Here is a 16,885-nt window from a genome sequence, read left to right on the forward strand (position 1 = left end):
ATCCACAGTGGTGGTGGAGTCTGCCATGGACACGATGCCGTCTTCATCTGGTAGGGAGAAATTAAGGGATTGAGCAAGGCCACACAGCGAAATGTCTTTCACAGTACATGAAAACACTACAATACAATTTAATGCAATAATAGAATACGATAGAATATGATACAATAAAATAATGTTTTATATTGTATTTCTTTCTAAGCTAATTAATATTACTTCATCATGAGTGTATTTGCTCTGGGTAATTGCTTATATAAAGTGTCAACAAAAATAAGATGATAAAATACAAATAAAAGATTCAATAAGATTCTATGTAAACAATCTTCCCACCACACAATGGACTTCACATTACGCTTTGGTTGCTAAGCATTACAACATCCATGGATGGATACATCAATGGCTTATACAGTATTTAATGGCTATATTGATTAATACTGAATCATTATGATGCAGCCATATGCGTATACTGCAAATTTTTACAGCCGCTATGATTGCGGTAAATCAGAATTTAGAACTTAAACAATATACGCTTTACACTGTGCTCTCAATCATGGAGTGTTAGAGCCCCAAAAATTCAATGTTTATGAGGTTTACAGAAGAGATTCCTGACAATTCTTTAAAATATAAATACAGTAAATAAGATTTCTGAAGGATAGTTGGGCTGGCAGAAAAACATGTCCAATCATGCATGTTTTCATGTTAAAAATATAATACATGCTTCTGCAAGATAGAAAAAGTTATAAACAGGTGGTATGTGTAGGCATACTGTACAGGCGTGACCTATTTTACACACTTCTATATCAAAACTTAACATTTAGAAACAGCTTAGTGTCCATAAGCAAGGGTTGAAAAGCTACATTTATTTGGGAGACTAATGTCTAAAGAAAACGTATATCTTTTGAAGCAGTTGAAGGAAAAGCCTTGTTGGCCAATGTGCTTTATTTCCCCTTGTGTACCCTCTAGAACCACAAACCACAAATGAAACCATCAGTAAATCAATCATATTTTGCAGCCGTGAGATCTGCATGCACTATGAACCAGGGAAATTTCACCAACAGGCTGACATTTCTCCTTAATCCATCTCCACGGAAACAAGAAGGAAATTAGCACTGGTTCTGGCATATGCTATCACTCCATAATTGAACACAGGGATGAAGGAGGAAGATATAAAGCTCTAGACTCCTCACTGAAACAAGACACAGAACCGTGCTGTGTGTTTGTGTGTTTGCATTTGTTTTATCTGTGATTCAAGTCATCGAGTAGCAATTTAATTACAGATCTACCAATGAAGGAAAGCAACAGGGCACATTGTAACTTTATTAAAATAGGTTTGTTATTGTGATTGCACAATTTTATTTATTTAGTTTCATACTACATTTGACTAAAAAATCTTTTTACACAACAAACATTGTGAATAGGAACTCTGTTGTCCAAAGTTCACTAAAAACTTACACAGAGGAATCATGAAACAAAAAAATTCATCCATTATATAAATTAAATCAGTAAATATAAACGCAATTTTTGTAGTCAAACAAAGACCAATTTTTTGCTTCTTATAAACATGAGACCTTCAAGTCCTCCTACACCTGCTGCTTGACAAAGCCTCACGCTCTCTCTCTCTCTCTCTCTCTGTTTCTTTACCTTCTTTCTCCCTGTATTTCTCATTAAAGTTTTTATTAATCTATAGCAATATCACTGGGAAGAAAGTATGAAAATAAATAGCAACACTGCAAACACTATTAATATTAAAATAATTAAAGATAAGCAACCACCATCTAGTTCAAAATTCCATGACTGGTCAGTGTATTGTTTGTGTGTATGTGTGTGTGGGTATCAAATATTTATTCCTCTTGTATACTTTTTTCCAGCCTTCGTTCTTTGTCATTTTGCTTATCAGTGTAACACATCCTCCACACTGCCCACTCCACACTCCGCCACTTCGGCTCACGTCATCACCTCTGTCTTTAACAACACCCCTCTCTTTAAAGAGCAGCACAGATATGTGGAGTAAAAATAGTCTATGATCCTAATTTGCAAGTGTTTTAGAGTGAATAATCCCCCTTTAGACATTGAAGCATGATGAAACGTGTGAATAACACACTGTATATTTGCGAAAAAAAAAAATCTATGGGTTTTTATCTTCAAGATAATGTTTTTATCTTTATACAAACAGTGGGGTACATCTCGATTCACAGTATAAAGTTGTTTCTTTGCTTTCTGTAAGTCCTTTTCCTGACATTTACTGCACAGTCGGGAGGGAAATGCCATCATCTTTTAAATTAATTGGATTTCATAAGGACCGTGTGTGGTAAACGAGCACAACAGAGAAAAAACGTTCTGACTTGGAACATGAATGAGAGGTGTATCACCGGAACGCTGAGAAGACTGAGCTGCAGAAATGATGCAGCCTGAGTCATAGGACCTGAGAGATACAAGCACAGTGGGCTGTTTATCACAGAGGCATTCACTTCACAAACACACACACATGCACACGCACACATGCATGACCTCTGTGGACTTAAGAGTGTGTAAATGTGGGAATGTTTTCATTCTTTTATTCTAACCTAAAACCATGCATCTATTTTTTATGTTTTTATTATAAAACATTCAGTTAGACTCCACATACAAAAAAGCTGGAATGCTACCTTTTCAAAGCAGTCAAGCTTATTTCTGGATTAATTCCAGAAAACGTAAAGCAGGGTAATATTATATGAACTATAGCAAAAGGACAGGACAAAAAACAGACAGTGTGAACAAAGATAATTTCCATGAAACTGGTTCATCATGTACTTTTTCTTTATAACCTACATAATGATGATGGATCATCTACAATAAAGACACAGAGATGATCTAAAATAGAGGTCTTTTTGGATGGATAAACTGATTAAATTTCATGAATGAAAAACAGCATGAAGAATGAATATCCCACCTTAAAATATAACTTGATTTCTGAATTTATATATAGTATACTGGTGTTTTCTTCTTATCATATATAAGGTATCTGGTAATAGTCATAAAGCCCTGTATATTTCGTAATATTTTGTGATTCCTTGGCTGACATACTGTATGTTTGCCTTGTTTTCTTTTACCCTCCCTCTGCAAGCAAAATTCACCCTTTGGCTCACCGCCTCTGTCTTTCAGAGATAATTTGCAGTTAAAACAAACACCTCCTGCTGGGTATCAAGGCCGATCCTTGCAAAGAAACTGCTTCCTGCGTGCATGCTGCCTCGTTAACCGGCCACAACGTGACATGAGAAATAGCATCTGAGACCAGCCTTCATTTCCCATTCAATTTCATCTTTCATTAATGAATGTGGTGATGTATTTCTTATTTATTTGTGTGCACTTCTGTTTTTATGTACAGTATTATAATTAGCTATTATTACCAGCATTTCCAAGCAGTGTTCCTTCTAAAGCCAGCTCATCACCTGCCTAAGCTGAAACATCCTAACACTACAGAGGTTTATAAATCATCCATGATTGACAAGCAAGTAGAAACACTTTCTTTTCTTGAGTTTCTTTGCATTTGGTAGATTTGTGACCTGTTAAGAGAGCCAAATACTCCGATTCTTTTTCTGATGTGCAGATATTTTATTGACAATATTTAGCATGTGAGGAAAGCAAAAATTAAACACATTTCACTGAGCCCACCTTTCAATTGCTAATTGATTCCCCTTTAAATTCTGACAACTTGTTTCATCATTTCACATGAAGTCAAGAAACCTTACTGTGAAATTGACTCCAAATCATTCATCATATCAATTTTATTTGCGATCATGATGTCATGTTGTAAAACATACTCCATGCGTATGGTATTTTTTTATTTTATTTTTTTATCTCCTTGACTGTGACTGTGAATTGATCATATAAATGTTTTCTTTCTTGTATGTGTACAATAATGATCTCAGGATAATGTTCAGGTTGATGGTTTGATATAAGCCAACTTCCCTGCAAGCACAGTAAAAAAAAAAAAAAAAAAAAAAAAACATCTTAGCATGAGAAAATGTGTTGAATATAGTCAAATGCACCTCATATTTATAATCATAAGATTCCGATATACTATAATATTACTAAAACTAATTCTATATATTTTTATTCGTTTAATTTTGTTTTACAGAACATTAAGCAGAACAGGGTATTCTTTTAAGGTATTTCTAGCAAATTAACTTCTTTCAGAAATTGGTGCTCCAGAGTTCAGAAGAAACAAGCTGACGTTCACTCCCCATGCACTCCCCTAATGAGGTTTGTGTGTCTGTGACCTTGTCCCACAACTGCCTTTTCCACAAGACCTTTGGAGATGATCTGACCCAGTTGTTTAGGTATCACAATTCACAAATATATATGAGACCCTTTGACAAGTATGAGATAACCAATGTTGTTTATTCACCTATCAGTGGTTTTAATGTTATGCCTAGACAGTATATATGCAAATAACCCAGTTTCCTGACAAACTATTGCACACAGCTCTAAATGCAACGGAGAAAAAAGAACTGAATTTTTTAAACACCGAATACCTTATTTGCATTCAGATCGAAGGTTATCAAGATTGACAGCTGCTTCAACAATAGGTTGCAACTTACCACAGTATCCTCCTCACACACACACACACACACACACACACACACACACTTGTCATGATGCACAGTTTCAGTTGCTCACCTGTTCTGTGCGCGTCCTCTCTCGGCTCTACTTTCTCCAAAGAGCCGTAGAGCTTTCCACATTTGCGCTCTTTCTGCATTGTGCCGGAGCGCTTCCGCTTAACGCACACCTTCAGCAGCCTTCTGTCATTCAGGCAGGAGCGCTTCTAGAGAACAGCGTCAATCCGTGCAATTGTTTACGCACATCACACTCGCGTGCATGAATGTGAGTGGGCGCGTGCTCGTGTGCGTGTGTTAAGAGAGAGAGAGAGAGAGAGAGAGAGTGTGTGTGTGTGTGTGTGTGTGTGTGTAAAATACAACTACTGAATGGGCTCAAAATATTGAAAAACGCCACCTTGTGAGCAAATGGTGACTCCTGGCTACTAATTCTTTAAACAGTTTGAAAGTAAGAGAGCTGATAAAGGCCCAACTCCCACCACACATCCTCACAACATTCTACAGAGGGATCATCCTGAGAACCCCTTAACAGCTGCATCACTGCCAGGTTTGGGAATTGCACTATTTTGTAAAGCAAGACCATAGAACGGATAGTAAGTATGGCTGACGAGATCAGAGTCTCCCTACCATCCATTATGGACATTTACACAACATGCTGCATCCGCAAAGCCACCAGGATTGTGGCCGATCACACACACACACACACCCCTCACACACACTCTTCATGCTGTTGCTGTCTGGGAAAAGGTACCAAAGAATTCAGGCCCTCACATGCAGACTGTGTAACAATTTCTTTCCAAAAGCCATTCAACTACTCATCTCTAATGCTCAAACAATTCAATTCACTGTTTAAATGTACAGTATTTATTATTATATGGACAAATCATTTGAACCATCTTGGTTCTCATAACGAACATCCGTTCAGCACAGTGCGGTTTGACTATCAACTGGAGTGGATGATTTCCAGTTTTCACCCAGATCTCAGGGTGTTCGTTGATCCTGTCAACTCTGATTCACTCACAGGGAATCTAGAGAATACATTTATTGTAAAGGCTGTTCTAATGCTGCTTTCTGAGAGTGTGCATTGTTAAAAGCACCATACCATCAAATTCTATTGAATCAAACATCAAACACTTTCACAATAAGAAAAACACGTGTTTTTTTGTAATCCTGTTGGCTTTTTGTGTGTATCCCTGTTTCGGTTTTAGGCATTGAATAATAATAATGGGGAAGAATAATTCTTAAACAGCTGCTTAAGTGCATCTGGAAAGTATTCACAGCGCTTCATGTTTTCCACATTTTGTTATATAACAGCCTTATTTCAAAATGGATTAAATGTATTATTTTCCTCAAAATTCTACAAACAATACCCCATAATGACAACATGAAAGAAGTGTGTTTGAAATCTTTGCAAATGTATTACATATAAAAACAAAGGGGAAAAAAAATCACATGTACCTTAGTATTCACAGCCTTTGCCATGCATCCTGTTGCCACTGATGATCCTTAAATTGTTTCTACAACTTGATTGGAGTCCACCTGTGGTAAATTCAGTTGATTGGACATGATCTGGAAAGGCACACTTCTGTCTATAAAAGGTCCCACAGTTAACAGTGCATGTCAGAGCACAAACCAATTAACTCCAAGGAATTGTCTGTAGACCTCTGAGACAGGATTGTATCAAGGCACAGATCTGGGGAAGGGTACAAAAACATTTCGGCAGCATTGGAGGTCCAAATGAGCACAGTGGCCTCTATCATGCAAATGGAAGAAGTGTGGAACCACCAGCAGTCTGCTTAGAGTGGGCTGCCCGGCCAAACTGAGTGATCGGGGAGGTGGGCCTTAGTCAGGGACGTGATCAAGAACCGATGGTCACTGTGAAAAAGCTCCCGCATTTCTCTGTGGAAAGAAAAGAACCTTCCAGAAAAACAACTATCTCTGCAGCACTCCACCAATCAGGCCTGTATTGTGGAGTGGCCAGACGGAAGCCACTCCTAAGTGAAAAGCACATGACAGTCCACCAGGAGTTTGCCAAAAGACAACTAAAGGTGTCTTTCATCACCTGGCCAACACTATCCACACAGAGAAGCATGATGGTGGCAGCATCATGCTGTGGGGTTGTTTTTCAGCAGCAGGAACTGGGAGACTAGTCAGGATCGAGAGAAAAAGATTAATGTACAGAGACATCTTTGATAAAAACCTGCTCCAAAGTGCTCTGGACCTCAGACTGGGCCTTGGTTCATCTTTCAACAGGGCAACAACCCTAAGCACACAGCCAAGTCAAAAAAGAATGGGAGAAAGCACCCAAAAATAGGTGTGCCAAGCTTGTAGCATCATACTCAAACAGACTTTGTCTGTTATTGGTGCCAAAGGTGCTTCAACACAGTATTAAGCAAAGGCTGTGAATATTATGTGATTTTTTTGTGTTTTTTATTTGTAATAAATTTGCAAAGATTTCAAACACACTTTTTTCATGTTGTCATTATGGGGTATTGTTTGTAGAATTTTGAGGAAAATAATGAATTAAATAAATTTTGGTTCCAAAAAGGAACGAGACGCTGCGTCAAACAATGCTTTGGGAACGCCTCTGCATTACCATTCTCTGAACCATGTGTGTAATCTGTCCAGTGGAAAAGTGTGACATCATGACCAGGAAGCTATAAAAGCACATGCCATGAAGACGGGGCTAACATCAAAAGTTAAGGAAGCGCTTGCAGGGATGCAGGGAGTGTGGCACCGAGATGCAGCGTCTTGTTCCCTCGGGGAACCAGGGTTACATATGTAACCTAGAGACGTTCACCTTCGGGAATTCGAGCTGCATCAACAACGCTTTGGGAACGAGTGTACAATACTGCCAGACTGACCAGTCCCTGCCCAGTGTGGATGAGTACAGCTAGAGGTCAAGGCTGAAAGACCTGACAAAGGTAAGCTGGGTGGACCAGCCCACAGCATTACAAACATCCTGGAGAGAGATCCCAGAGGGCAGGGCCTTAGAGGCCGCTACACTCCAGGTCGTGCAATAGCAGACACGTAAACCTGGGTGAAATGAGACAACACTTTGGTGAACAGCACTGGGCCAACCAGGCCATTGGCTGGATCTAATGGATGGCTCTCACACCATATAGTGAACAGGCGCCATTTCGCGGTTTACAACCTGATCGTGGAGGGCGCTCTGGACTGAAGAATGGCCTCTACAACTTTGGCTGAGACACCAGAGCCACAGCCACAGCCTCCAACGCTCGGGGCGGGAGTGAAGCAAAGCCTGCCTGAGAGAGAAGGTCCCACCTGAAAGGAATCTCCCAGGGAGGGGGTTCGAGAAGGGCTACCAGGTCCACAACCCAAGGCCAGCCTGGCCAGTAAGAGGCTACCAGAAGGAGACAGACCGCGCTGTGCCCTATCCGCTAAAGAGCAGGATTCCGAGCCCTGGAAAAAGGTGCTGGATTGGGCAGGTAAGGAAGGAAAAGGGGACACGCCCATCTCCACTCCCTCAGACAGGTCAATTTGCGTACCCCATGACTTCAACTGACGCTCCGCCTCGGCAGTAGCAGGGCCAGAACCACAAGGAAGGCTAGTTCTCCTCAAAAAGCTCTCCCTGGGAGCAGAGCGAGCAGTCAGCTCCGTCGAGATCCGACCAAGCGTGCTCCACCCCAAAATAAACTACACATAGCCTGAAAGATTGCTTTTTCTATTTTCCATTTTTTTTTTGTTTTACCTCCTTACCAGTACTTACCTGCCCTAAGGGAAGACACAGAAACATACAGAGTGCAAACAGAAGCTAGAGCCGTCTCCACAGCATGTGCTTTCATAGCTTCCTGGTCATGACGTCACCCTGCCAGTGATGTTGCGCTTTTCAATTGGAGGATTACACCCGTGGTTTAGAGTGTGGTCATGCAGAGGTGTTCCCAAAGCATTGTTGACGCAGCTCGAGTTCCCAAAGGGGAACTTCGGTGCCACCTAGATCAGGTTGGATTTTCCCTTTTGAGTCTGGTTCCTTTCACGGTTTCTACCTCATACCATTTTAGGTAGTTTTATGAAATTATAATTTAATATTTTATTGTCTATATTTCTGTAAAGCTGCTCTGAGACAATGTCCATTGTTAAAAGTGCATTTAAGTAATGTACATGAACCATGTTATTATGTTCTTTTTGCCACTATCTGTAAATGTCTGTGGGCTATTCTAAAGCCTAACTGGTGTTAACCAGAAATCAATGTGTAAAACACACACACACACACACACACACACACACACACACACAATGGAAATTATTGATTACACTTTGGTTTCATAATTTTTTTTTTACCCGTTTTGGGGTTCTGCCAGTCATTTGTCCCCTGAGATCAATGCAAAGAGCTGAGTATAGAAAGCAAAGACACATTTCCAAACCTCGCCTATTGTTTGCAGAGGTGAGTGCACAATGTGGCAAGCACATCAGCAGCAACAGTCTATAAAAAGTCTAATTAAAACGACAATTTTATCCAGTCTACAGCTGGGCATTAAAAATATTTCTTGAATTTCTCTATAAACTTTTTATGAAGTCACACATTTACTAGAGAAACAAATATCTATTCAGTAAATGGAAAGTTTATTCACTATATTATATATTTATTGATTAAAGTTTTTGTACAATCAGTGGTACAAGAATGTCACAATTACTCTTAATGGTTTTAATTTTAGTCTTAAGATTGATGTTTTTTTTATATTCAGTGTAATAAGTTCTACTAAAAGTAAGTTGAGAAACTAGACTGTCAGCTCAGCAGTTGGACAGAGTGCACAAATATGGTTTATGGAAATTTCACCATGCCCCATTACCCTGAGAGCAAATATTATTACAGTGTTCTCGAAGGCTGATAGCGCCCTTATCTTACTGAAGTGGTAGTGCCAGTCTGCTCCAACACTGCTCCCAAGGATCAACAGGAAGAACCCTGGCCTGTTCTGATATGATACCATGCCAGATTATTAAATGAGCATTTCCAGTGTGCAGACCTAATAATCTGTGCACTTTATTATTGGTGAGTAACATTACAAAAGATAACAACATAAATAATTTATTCAGATGACCTAAACAGATGTATTGCTTACTGATAAGACTAATGTTAGTGTTTGAACATACTATGAATTGAAGAATTTCGCTCTGCTGTGCCTTTTGGTTTGATGTCCATTTGTACGTTTACGCCAATAAACAATAAGTGTTTTCAAATGCCTTTGTGTGCCTTTTTCAGTAACCAACTTAGCATAATAAAGTATAAATCTTTGTAAATCCTGGTTATCATTCATTGCATACTTCCAATGGTTTGTTAAAAATATGAAACATTTGTAAACAAACTGTGTTTTAGGAAGATTTACCCAAAGCTTAACAAATGCAGAAGTAAAGACAGTCAGTCAGTCTGCCTAAAGTATAATAAATATCAAGATTTATTATTCAAGTCGTTGGACAAATTGTTCTATCTGATTTACTATCTGTTAAAATAATTGTGACGCTCCCGTTACATCAAAACAGAGAAGAGTGCTGATACCAAAAAGCACACAAGGTTTTAAAAAGACTTTTAACTCAGATAATAATAATCAGCAATAACATTTGTGGACACCTAACCATGACCCACATATGTGAGCCTTGTTCATTCTGGTGCCATAAAGTCAGAAAGACCAATTGTATAGGAAACCTGTTCTAGCACTTGTTCCTCTGCAAAATGGTTTGCCAAGTGTAGTGTGCTAGAAATCAAATGGACTGCAACCCAACTCTACTGAACACCTCTGGGATGAACTGGAATGCCAACTGGGTGAGAAGCATTATTGTTCAAAACTAGGGCCTGATCTCACAAATGATCTTGTAAATTAGTTCACAAAGTACATATGGGTGTGATGGACAGGTGTCTACAAACTTTTGTTTGTACTTTTCCCATTTTTTTAACAATGATTTTTTTATAACTAGATTAGATTATTAATGTACAGTAGAGGATAGTAAGGTGTCTTCAGCTTTTGGAAGTCAACCAGACTTTTAAAAAAAAATTATTAGTTTAGAAAAGCTTATAGGTTTCAGAAATATATCTACACAATAATTTTACCATGTGAAGGGTTTTTCCATGCTACCACACATGCTCAACTCTTTAGCTTTATAGGCGAGCATGTCAAATTAGAATTTCAATGAATGACTAAACTTTACTGAGTAATGTATGTAAATTATTACCAGTGTGTGTGATTTAAGCGAAGGGTGTTTTATGGCCAAACCATTTCACCAAATAAGAGAAGGCAGTGTGATGTTATACTCTATACTTCATAAACAGGTAAGTATTTGTTTCTGTTTGTTCTACAGGGCACTGTGTATAGAGAAGAGAACAACAAACAAAACAAAAAAACGAGTACAAATTTACTCTTTTATATCTTAGTGCAGATGCTCTTATTCATCTATCTAAATTCTGTGACAAAATTCAGGTAACAAACGAAACTCTACGTTAGCTCCAAAAAAGCATCACACCATACTGTTTGTTAAATAATTTCCTATAACAGCATGCCCCAAAGTTGTTTACTCCTCATATGCTACAAATTTTGACCCAACCTCCTTTTTTTTTTGCTATCAAAGAACAGTCTTAGTTCTTACATTTTTATAGTTATAAACAGTTTTTGTCCTCACCAGCCTCTTTTATTTTTTTTTGTCATTTTTCATCTTGGAGACACTGCTTTACCTTTGAGTGTTACAAAGTAAACACTATCAATCATCAGTATCAGACCATATCAATAATTCATATCACCATATCAATAATTCCAAAGATTAACCTGTATATTATAATAAAAATGATGAATAAACAATATAGAATGTGAGAATAGATAGAAACCTTGCTATCAGTACTAATGCTAAGAACTACTACTGACCCCTAAGAAGTGACAATTCAACAGCACTTCAGTCTCTTTCTTCTCTGTGTCAATGATATAATTATTTTTGAGACAGCATATCTTCAATGCATTTTACATTTTATATAGTTAAAGGCAATTTGTGCTTTAATAAGCAATACACAAGAAACAGTTAAGTAAGCTTTACTTTTCTTTTGAGTACATGGATTGACAATTCTATACAATGAGTAATTTGAGACAATCATACTGGCATTATGGCATTTCAGACAAGTCGTATCTTTTGAAGCGTCCAGCTGTGACAAGTTGAGCAACAGAAGCAAAGCCACTGTGATTGAGTGACCTGTATAATTATTGTATTGTTCAGGCTGGTATAATATTACAATATATAACAAAGTATAATATTTCAACAAAGTGACAAACTCAGAGTTCTCCACATTGCAATGTCTCTCACTTTGACAGCTTGTCTCTTGGCCTCATAAATTTGTGAAAGGTTTTTTTATTTTTTTTTTATGCATATTAATCCAGCCGCCTCCAATTATTGTTCCCCTTGTCCAGTTCCATGGCTTTCTCCAACCAGTCATTTTCCTGCTCTGACTCTGATTCGCTCATTTCACTGGCATCAGCTGCTAGCAGGCGTGAGTAATTTATCCGACGCTGGCGAGGGATTCTCCACTGCAGCACAGCTAAAGAAATGCACCACACTCCAAGCATCGCTGCTGTACCCTGGAAGAGGATCGTAGTCCCAAACTTGTGTACCACAAACCCACTGACTACACTGCCTAGTCCAGCACCAAGATCTAGATAAAGAGCTTCAAACACTCTTTTTACTGCCAGCTCTGTCCCTGGAGAGGCGATGTCAGCGGATTGAGCTTCTAATGACCACCAGAGGGCACCAACACTGACTCCAGCCACCACCTGAACAGGAAGTACAGTCCATGCAGTCTTCATAAAGGAATAAGAGAGACATTGCAGCGAGAGACCCATGATACCAAGAGGCAGTAGCCGACCATGGAATTTCAAGAGACGAGTTAAACATCCATTCAATGGGGCAAAGGCAGCCTGGCACAGAGGTACAACAGCCAAAGTAATACCCATTTGAAGCTCTGTAGCATTGTGATCTTGCATCTGCCATAGAAGGAAGTCAGATACAGCAGAACCTGCTATGCCGGTAACAACAGCAGTGATGGCACAAAGCAGTGCCTGCGAGTCTCCTCGCACCAGGTGCAGTGCCTTCAAACCAGCCCCAGGAACATGTTCACGTTTGTGTCGGTACAGTGGTAGCAAAGCAGCAAGAGGCACTGAAAGAACCATCAGCAGGGCGTATGAGTAAAAATGCAACGCTGTTCCAAATAGACAGTAAAGAAAGCTTACTAGAATACCCGAGCATCCCATACCACCAGCAGCCCCTAACAATCTCCAGGGTTTAACAGCCCTGTAACGTTCAGTGGCATCCACAAAATCAAGGTACTCGTGCAGCCCATCGTCAGATGTCCACACCAACGGAGCAGCCAGAATGTCCCATAGGATTATGATGATCATGACCAGGAAAAACATTTGATGCAGTGTGTCCATGACTTTCAAGCTTCCAAGGAACTCATATTGAATCTTGTCCACCTCATGCTGCTTTTGTTCACGCTTGGTTAAAGATATGCTCCTCCTACCTGGACTCATCTGAACATGGGTTGATTCCTGGATGTAATTTTGGCTGCTTGGGGTGATCACAGTGGTACTCTGGTTATTGTGGGATGATGAGATGTTGAGTGGTGCAGGTACATATTCAGTGATATTGTACTCTTGCGCTCTTGTTGAGAATTTTTGTAGAGTTGTCTTGGGATTTAGAGTAGTTGAGTTAAGCACATGTACTGCATTCTGCTGACTAATATTACAGCTTCTGCTCTCTGTGCTCTTTCCTGTAGCCGGGAAGAGCAGAAGCGCTAACACAACTGCTGCTGAACACACGAGAGACCCTGTTATGACGACGCGCCGTTTGTTGTTGCGTCTGGCCAGGACGCAGGACAAAGGCCTCCACACCAGAGCAACTGTGTGTTTAATAGACATGATGGTGCCCGTCATGACGGCATTGAGGCCGAGATGCCGGAAATAAAGGGTCAGGAAGGGCAAAAGGCAGCCTACGGCACAAGAATAGAGGAAATGAAAAAAAGCTGCAAAGCCGACCGCTCCTCTGACGTCCCACTGCTTGCTTCTCTTCATGGCTGTTACCTCTGTTACACCAAACAGTCATAAAAACTCTGGGGATGAAAAAAAATAAACATAAGTGAGGAGGATGGTAACTTACTAAGTAAACACAAAAGATAATAAGAGAGGAAGAGTAAAGTGGCAAAAAATTACTGCAAATCATACATGCTTGAAGCAGGATTCCTCTTTCCCCATAATGCACATATGCATTTTTTGTTTGTTTGTATGTTTTATATTTTACTTTATATGTGTAGTGTTACACTTTATTAGAAAATTATGAAACCATAAAAAAATAGGCCAGGCAGTTTGAGTCAGAGTTGAGTAAATACTTCCTGCTTCCATTTTCTTCCATTTAAATGCATAGTGTGCAAAAGTATGACATAAAAAAGTATATTGTTTTGCTTTTGCATTGTTATTAATGTAGCTTTACCCAAGCTTTTACCTAAGACCAAGTAATCTTTAACTTATGTCTCGGTTTGTCCTGTGTACAAATGTTTTTTTTTGTTTTTTTTACACATTTTGAATGATTGCTTACGTTTTCGTTTTTGTCTTACGACAACTTAAGTGTAGACTTTTTAAACTCTTAAAATAAATGATACTTACCTTTGTAAATTCCAAACTAATCATAAAGCAAAAAGTCCACAAGTATATGGACACTTGGTTGATAAGCAGTTTAGTAGATTGTATAATAATTGCTGCCAATGGAACTGGGTCACTGGTGATTACTGATGAGTAGCAGGATAAATTCTCACGTTTTAAATGCAAATGCTGAATAAAACTGATAGGAGGGTGCTTCACAATGCAGACACATACTGACCCAAAAAATCAACCTGAAATCTTCTTAAACAAATATATTATATATTCTTTAATGGCCGAATCAGTCACCTAACATCAGTCAGTGTTTCACTCACTGTAGGCAGAAAGATCAACAATATTTATGCAGTAAAGACCAAAGCATCTACATGGGTTCCAGATTTTCGGCAGTCACTAAATGCAAATGATTTGTGTCCAAGTATTTCAAGAAAAAATGTTTAATCATTAGTAGTTTGCTCAGTTACTTTTACACCTGCTGTTTCAATTCCACTGAGGTGAAAAATGTACTACATTGTGTCTCTGTTCAAATAGAACCTGACTGCTGTTTTACAGTGTTAAAAAAGTTGTTAACTGTTTATTTGAGATCTTTGCATTTGCTTTATGGAACATGGGCTACTAGGTGCAGACAGGAGTGTCGTATTTACACCATGTGGAAGGAAGGTGCTGGAGCTCAGGTTACGGAACTGCTACAGGAACTGTATTTACAGACCGGTTCACACCACACAAACAAACAAGGTTTATAATGGTATAAAAGTGTAGTGAATACATTTGGTCAGAAGCAAAAGTGTCCGTAATGAAAATATCCACTATAATTCAACTTCTTCCAAACACGAAACTTTATCCAGACTATTTCAGAAGTAAGAAGGAGCCGGATTGGTGTCCTGCGCTGTTACCTGTACACCTGTTTCAGCGTGGCTGGACACGTCATCATGAGATATAATGATAATTAAGAAGTATATATATATTATTTACCTTTACTGTCTCCTAACAGGGGAGTGGAGTCATGCTGTTTAGGTATGGGGAAATCCTCTGTATCCGATTTGTATAAAATGTCGGTTCAGTCCGTCTAAAAGCGAGTGGGAAACAGGAATGGATCCGGAGAGAGCTGCTTACCTTTCGGGGCGTTTTTACTCACTGGCGCCACCTGTCTGTTTTCACTCATATCACAGCTCAACATGGCGAGTAAATGTTAGTGTCAAATGTTCAAAACATTACAAATATGACAAGTATTACAAATAAAGAGTATTTATTCGCGTTCTGTAAGGATTTTGTCCACATTTTTGACTAAACTGATGAAACAGTTTGGATTAAAAATCAGATTGATATTTTAGGGTAAATCCAAAACTCAGGTTACTGCTGGTGATGGGAAGATCGGATCATTTTAGTGACTTTTCAATAAGCAGATCCCCCATGTCTACATACACAAAATTTGACTAAAGTTCCAGTAATTTCTGTTTGTATATATAACTGCATACTGAATAGCGAATATGGTTACGTGACAATAGAACAATCGACTCGGAGCAGAGGACTCATGAGATGAACTACTCAATTCGGGTTTCCTGTATAAACCACTGCATAGCATATATAGGAGTCATGTGATGTAAGAACGAACGACTTGGACTAAACTACTCAATTCTGTACATAACCTACAAATATTTTGCGGTGCTTTGCTCATGCCCGTCCAGTAGAAAATGATCGAATTACTCTTTCAGACTACTCATTCTTCTGAGTCACATTAAAACCTTTTTCAAAAGAAACGAATTGTTCATGAATGACCCATCACTTGTTATTCACCTTGTTCCCCATGTGTTTCCTCCCATTGTGCATTTCCCCATAGGTGTCTATTGCAATGCCCATTGTCCCTTGTTTTAATTTTTATAATGGACATTGTTGGTTTTAATGAAAACTGCAGTGGCGGGTCATGCATTTGACACCTAGAGATTCAGTGGTGCCATGCCTGAATCAATCCACCTCTTAATACTATCATTATAATGCCACGGCTAGGGGTATGCGATGCTTCTAATTTTAGTATCCATCAAGTAAATACAGGGTCAGAAACCAGTTCTTTTACATTTCAAAACATGCACTTGAACCTTTATGTACTTTACAGTTTGTCATGATTTATGAGGTGAATGCATCATTAATATGCTAAATCAAAATACATTTTCATAAACACAAATATTTTGTAATTTGTGCTCTCAAAGCACCTATAACTAATTGTGAATGTGTAAACCCAGGACAGATTTTGAACACTTTTTTAACCAAATAAAAAATATGGTTTGTATTAGTGTAATGAACTGAAAATTTGCATAAAATTATTAATAGAAAACAATGATTTTTTTTTTTTTTTTGCATGAACTAATTCTGAAGCTCCTATATTACTAAAATATCAATTTCACCATTATATCTGCCTGGATATTTATTGCCTCTCTGAAAGGACTCACAGTGACCTCTGTCTCAGAGCTGCCACTGCTTGGGGTCTGTCTGGAGGATTTTTCTTCTGCTTCTTTTGCAGCTCAGCATTCTCTTTATCTTGTTGTTTTATGTGTTTGTGTAAGTTGGTGGTATTGCAACAGCAGCGAATGGACTTTCTACAAACATTGCAGTTTGCAATGTTTTCATTTAAAGCAGTAAAATCACTCCACACTGTGCTCC

General features: G+C 38.7%; 2 protein-coding genes across 2 annotated transcripts in view; both read right to left on the minus strand.

Moving 5' to 3' along the window:
* The window catches only part of LOC310739967 (bMERB domain-containing protein 1), an 18,827-nt gene extending 13,927 nt beyond the window's left edge, over nucleotides 1-4,900 (minus strand). The window contains exons 1-2 of the mRNA XM_083566259.1: nucleotides 4,657-4,900; nucleotides 7-47 (exon numbers count right to left, since the gene is read on the minus strand). Of these exons, the coding sequence (XP_083422385.1) occupies nucleotides 7-47; nucleotides 4,657-4,735 (120 nt within the window). The 5' untranslated portion in view covers nucleotides 4,736-4,900. The remainder of the gene's footprint in view (nucleotides 1-6; nucleotides 48-4,656) is intronic.
* Nucleotides 4,901-11,607: 6,707 nt separating this feature from the next.
* Nucleotides 11,608-15,353, minus strand: mfsd6l (major facilitator superfamily domain containing 6-like). Its single transcript, XM_083566346.1, has 2 exons — nucleotides 15,203-15,353; nucleotides 11,608-13,689 (listed from the first exon to the last, which is right to left on the minus strand). The coding sequence occupies exon 2, from the start codon at nucleotides 13,649-13,651 to the stop codon at nucleotides 11,957-11,959; it is 1,695 nt and encodes a 564-aa protein (XP_083422472.1). The 5' UTR covers nucleotides 13,652-13,689; nucleotides 15,203-15,353; the 3' UTR covers nucleotides 11,608-11,956.
* Nucleotides 15,354-16,885: the final 1,532 nt, after the last annotated feature.

This window comes from Silurus aristotelis, assembly GCF_946808225.1.
Source record: "Silurus aristotelis genome assembly, chromosome: 17".
NCBI lineage: Eukaryota > Metazoa > Chordata > Actinopteri > Siluriformes > Siluridae > Silurus > Silurus aristotelis.

What these genes read in the sequence shown, in the direction of transcription:
- mfsd6l (XM_083566346.1), bottom strand. Translation starts at nt 13,651, where the DNA reads ATGAAGAGAAGCAAGCAGTGGGACGTCAGAGGAGCGGTCGGCTTTGCA.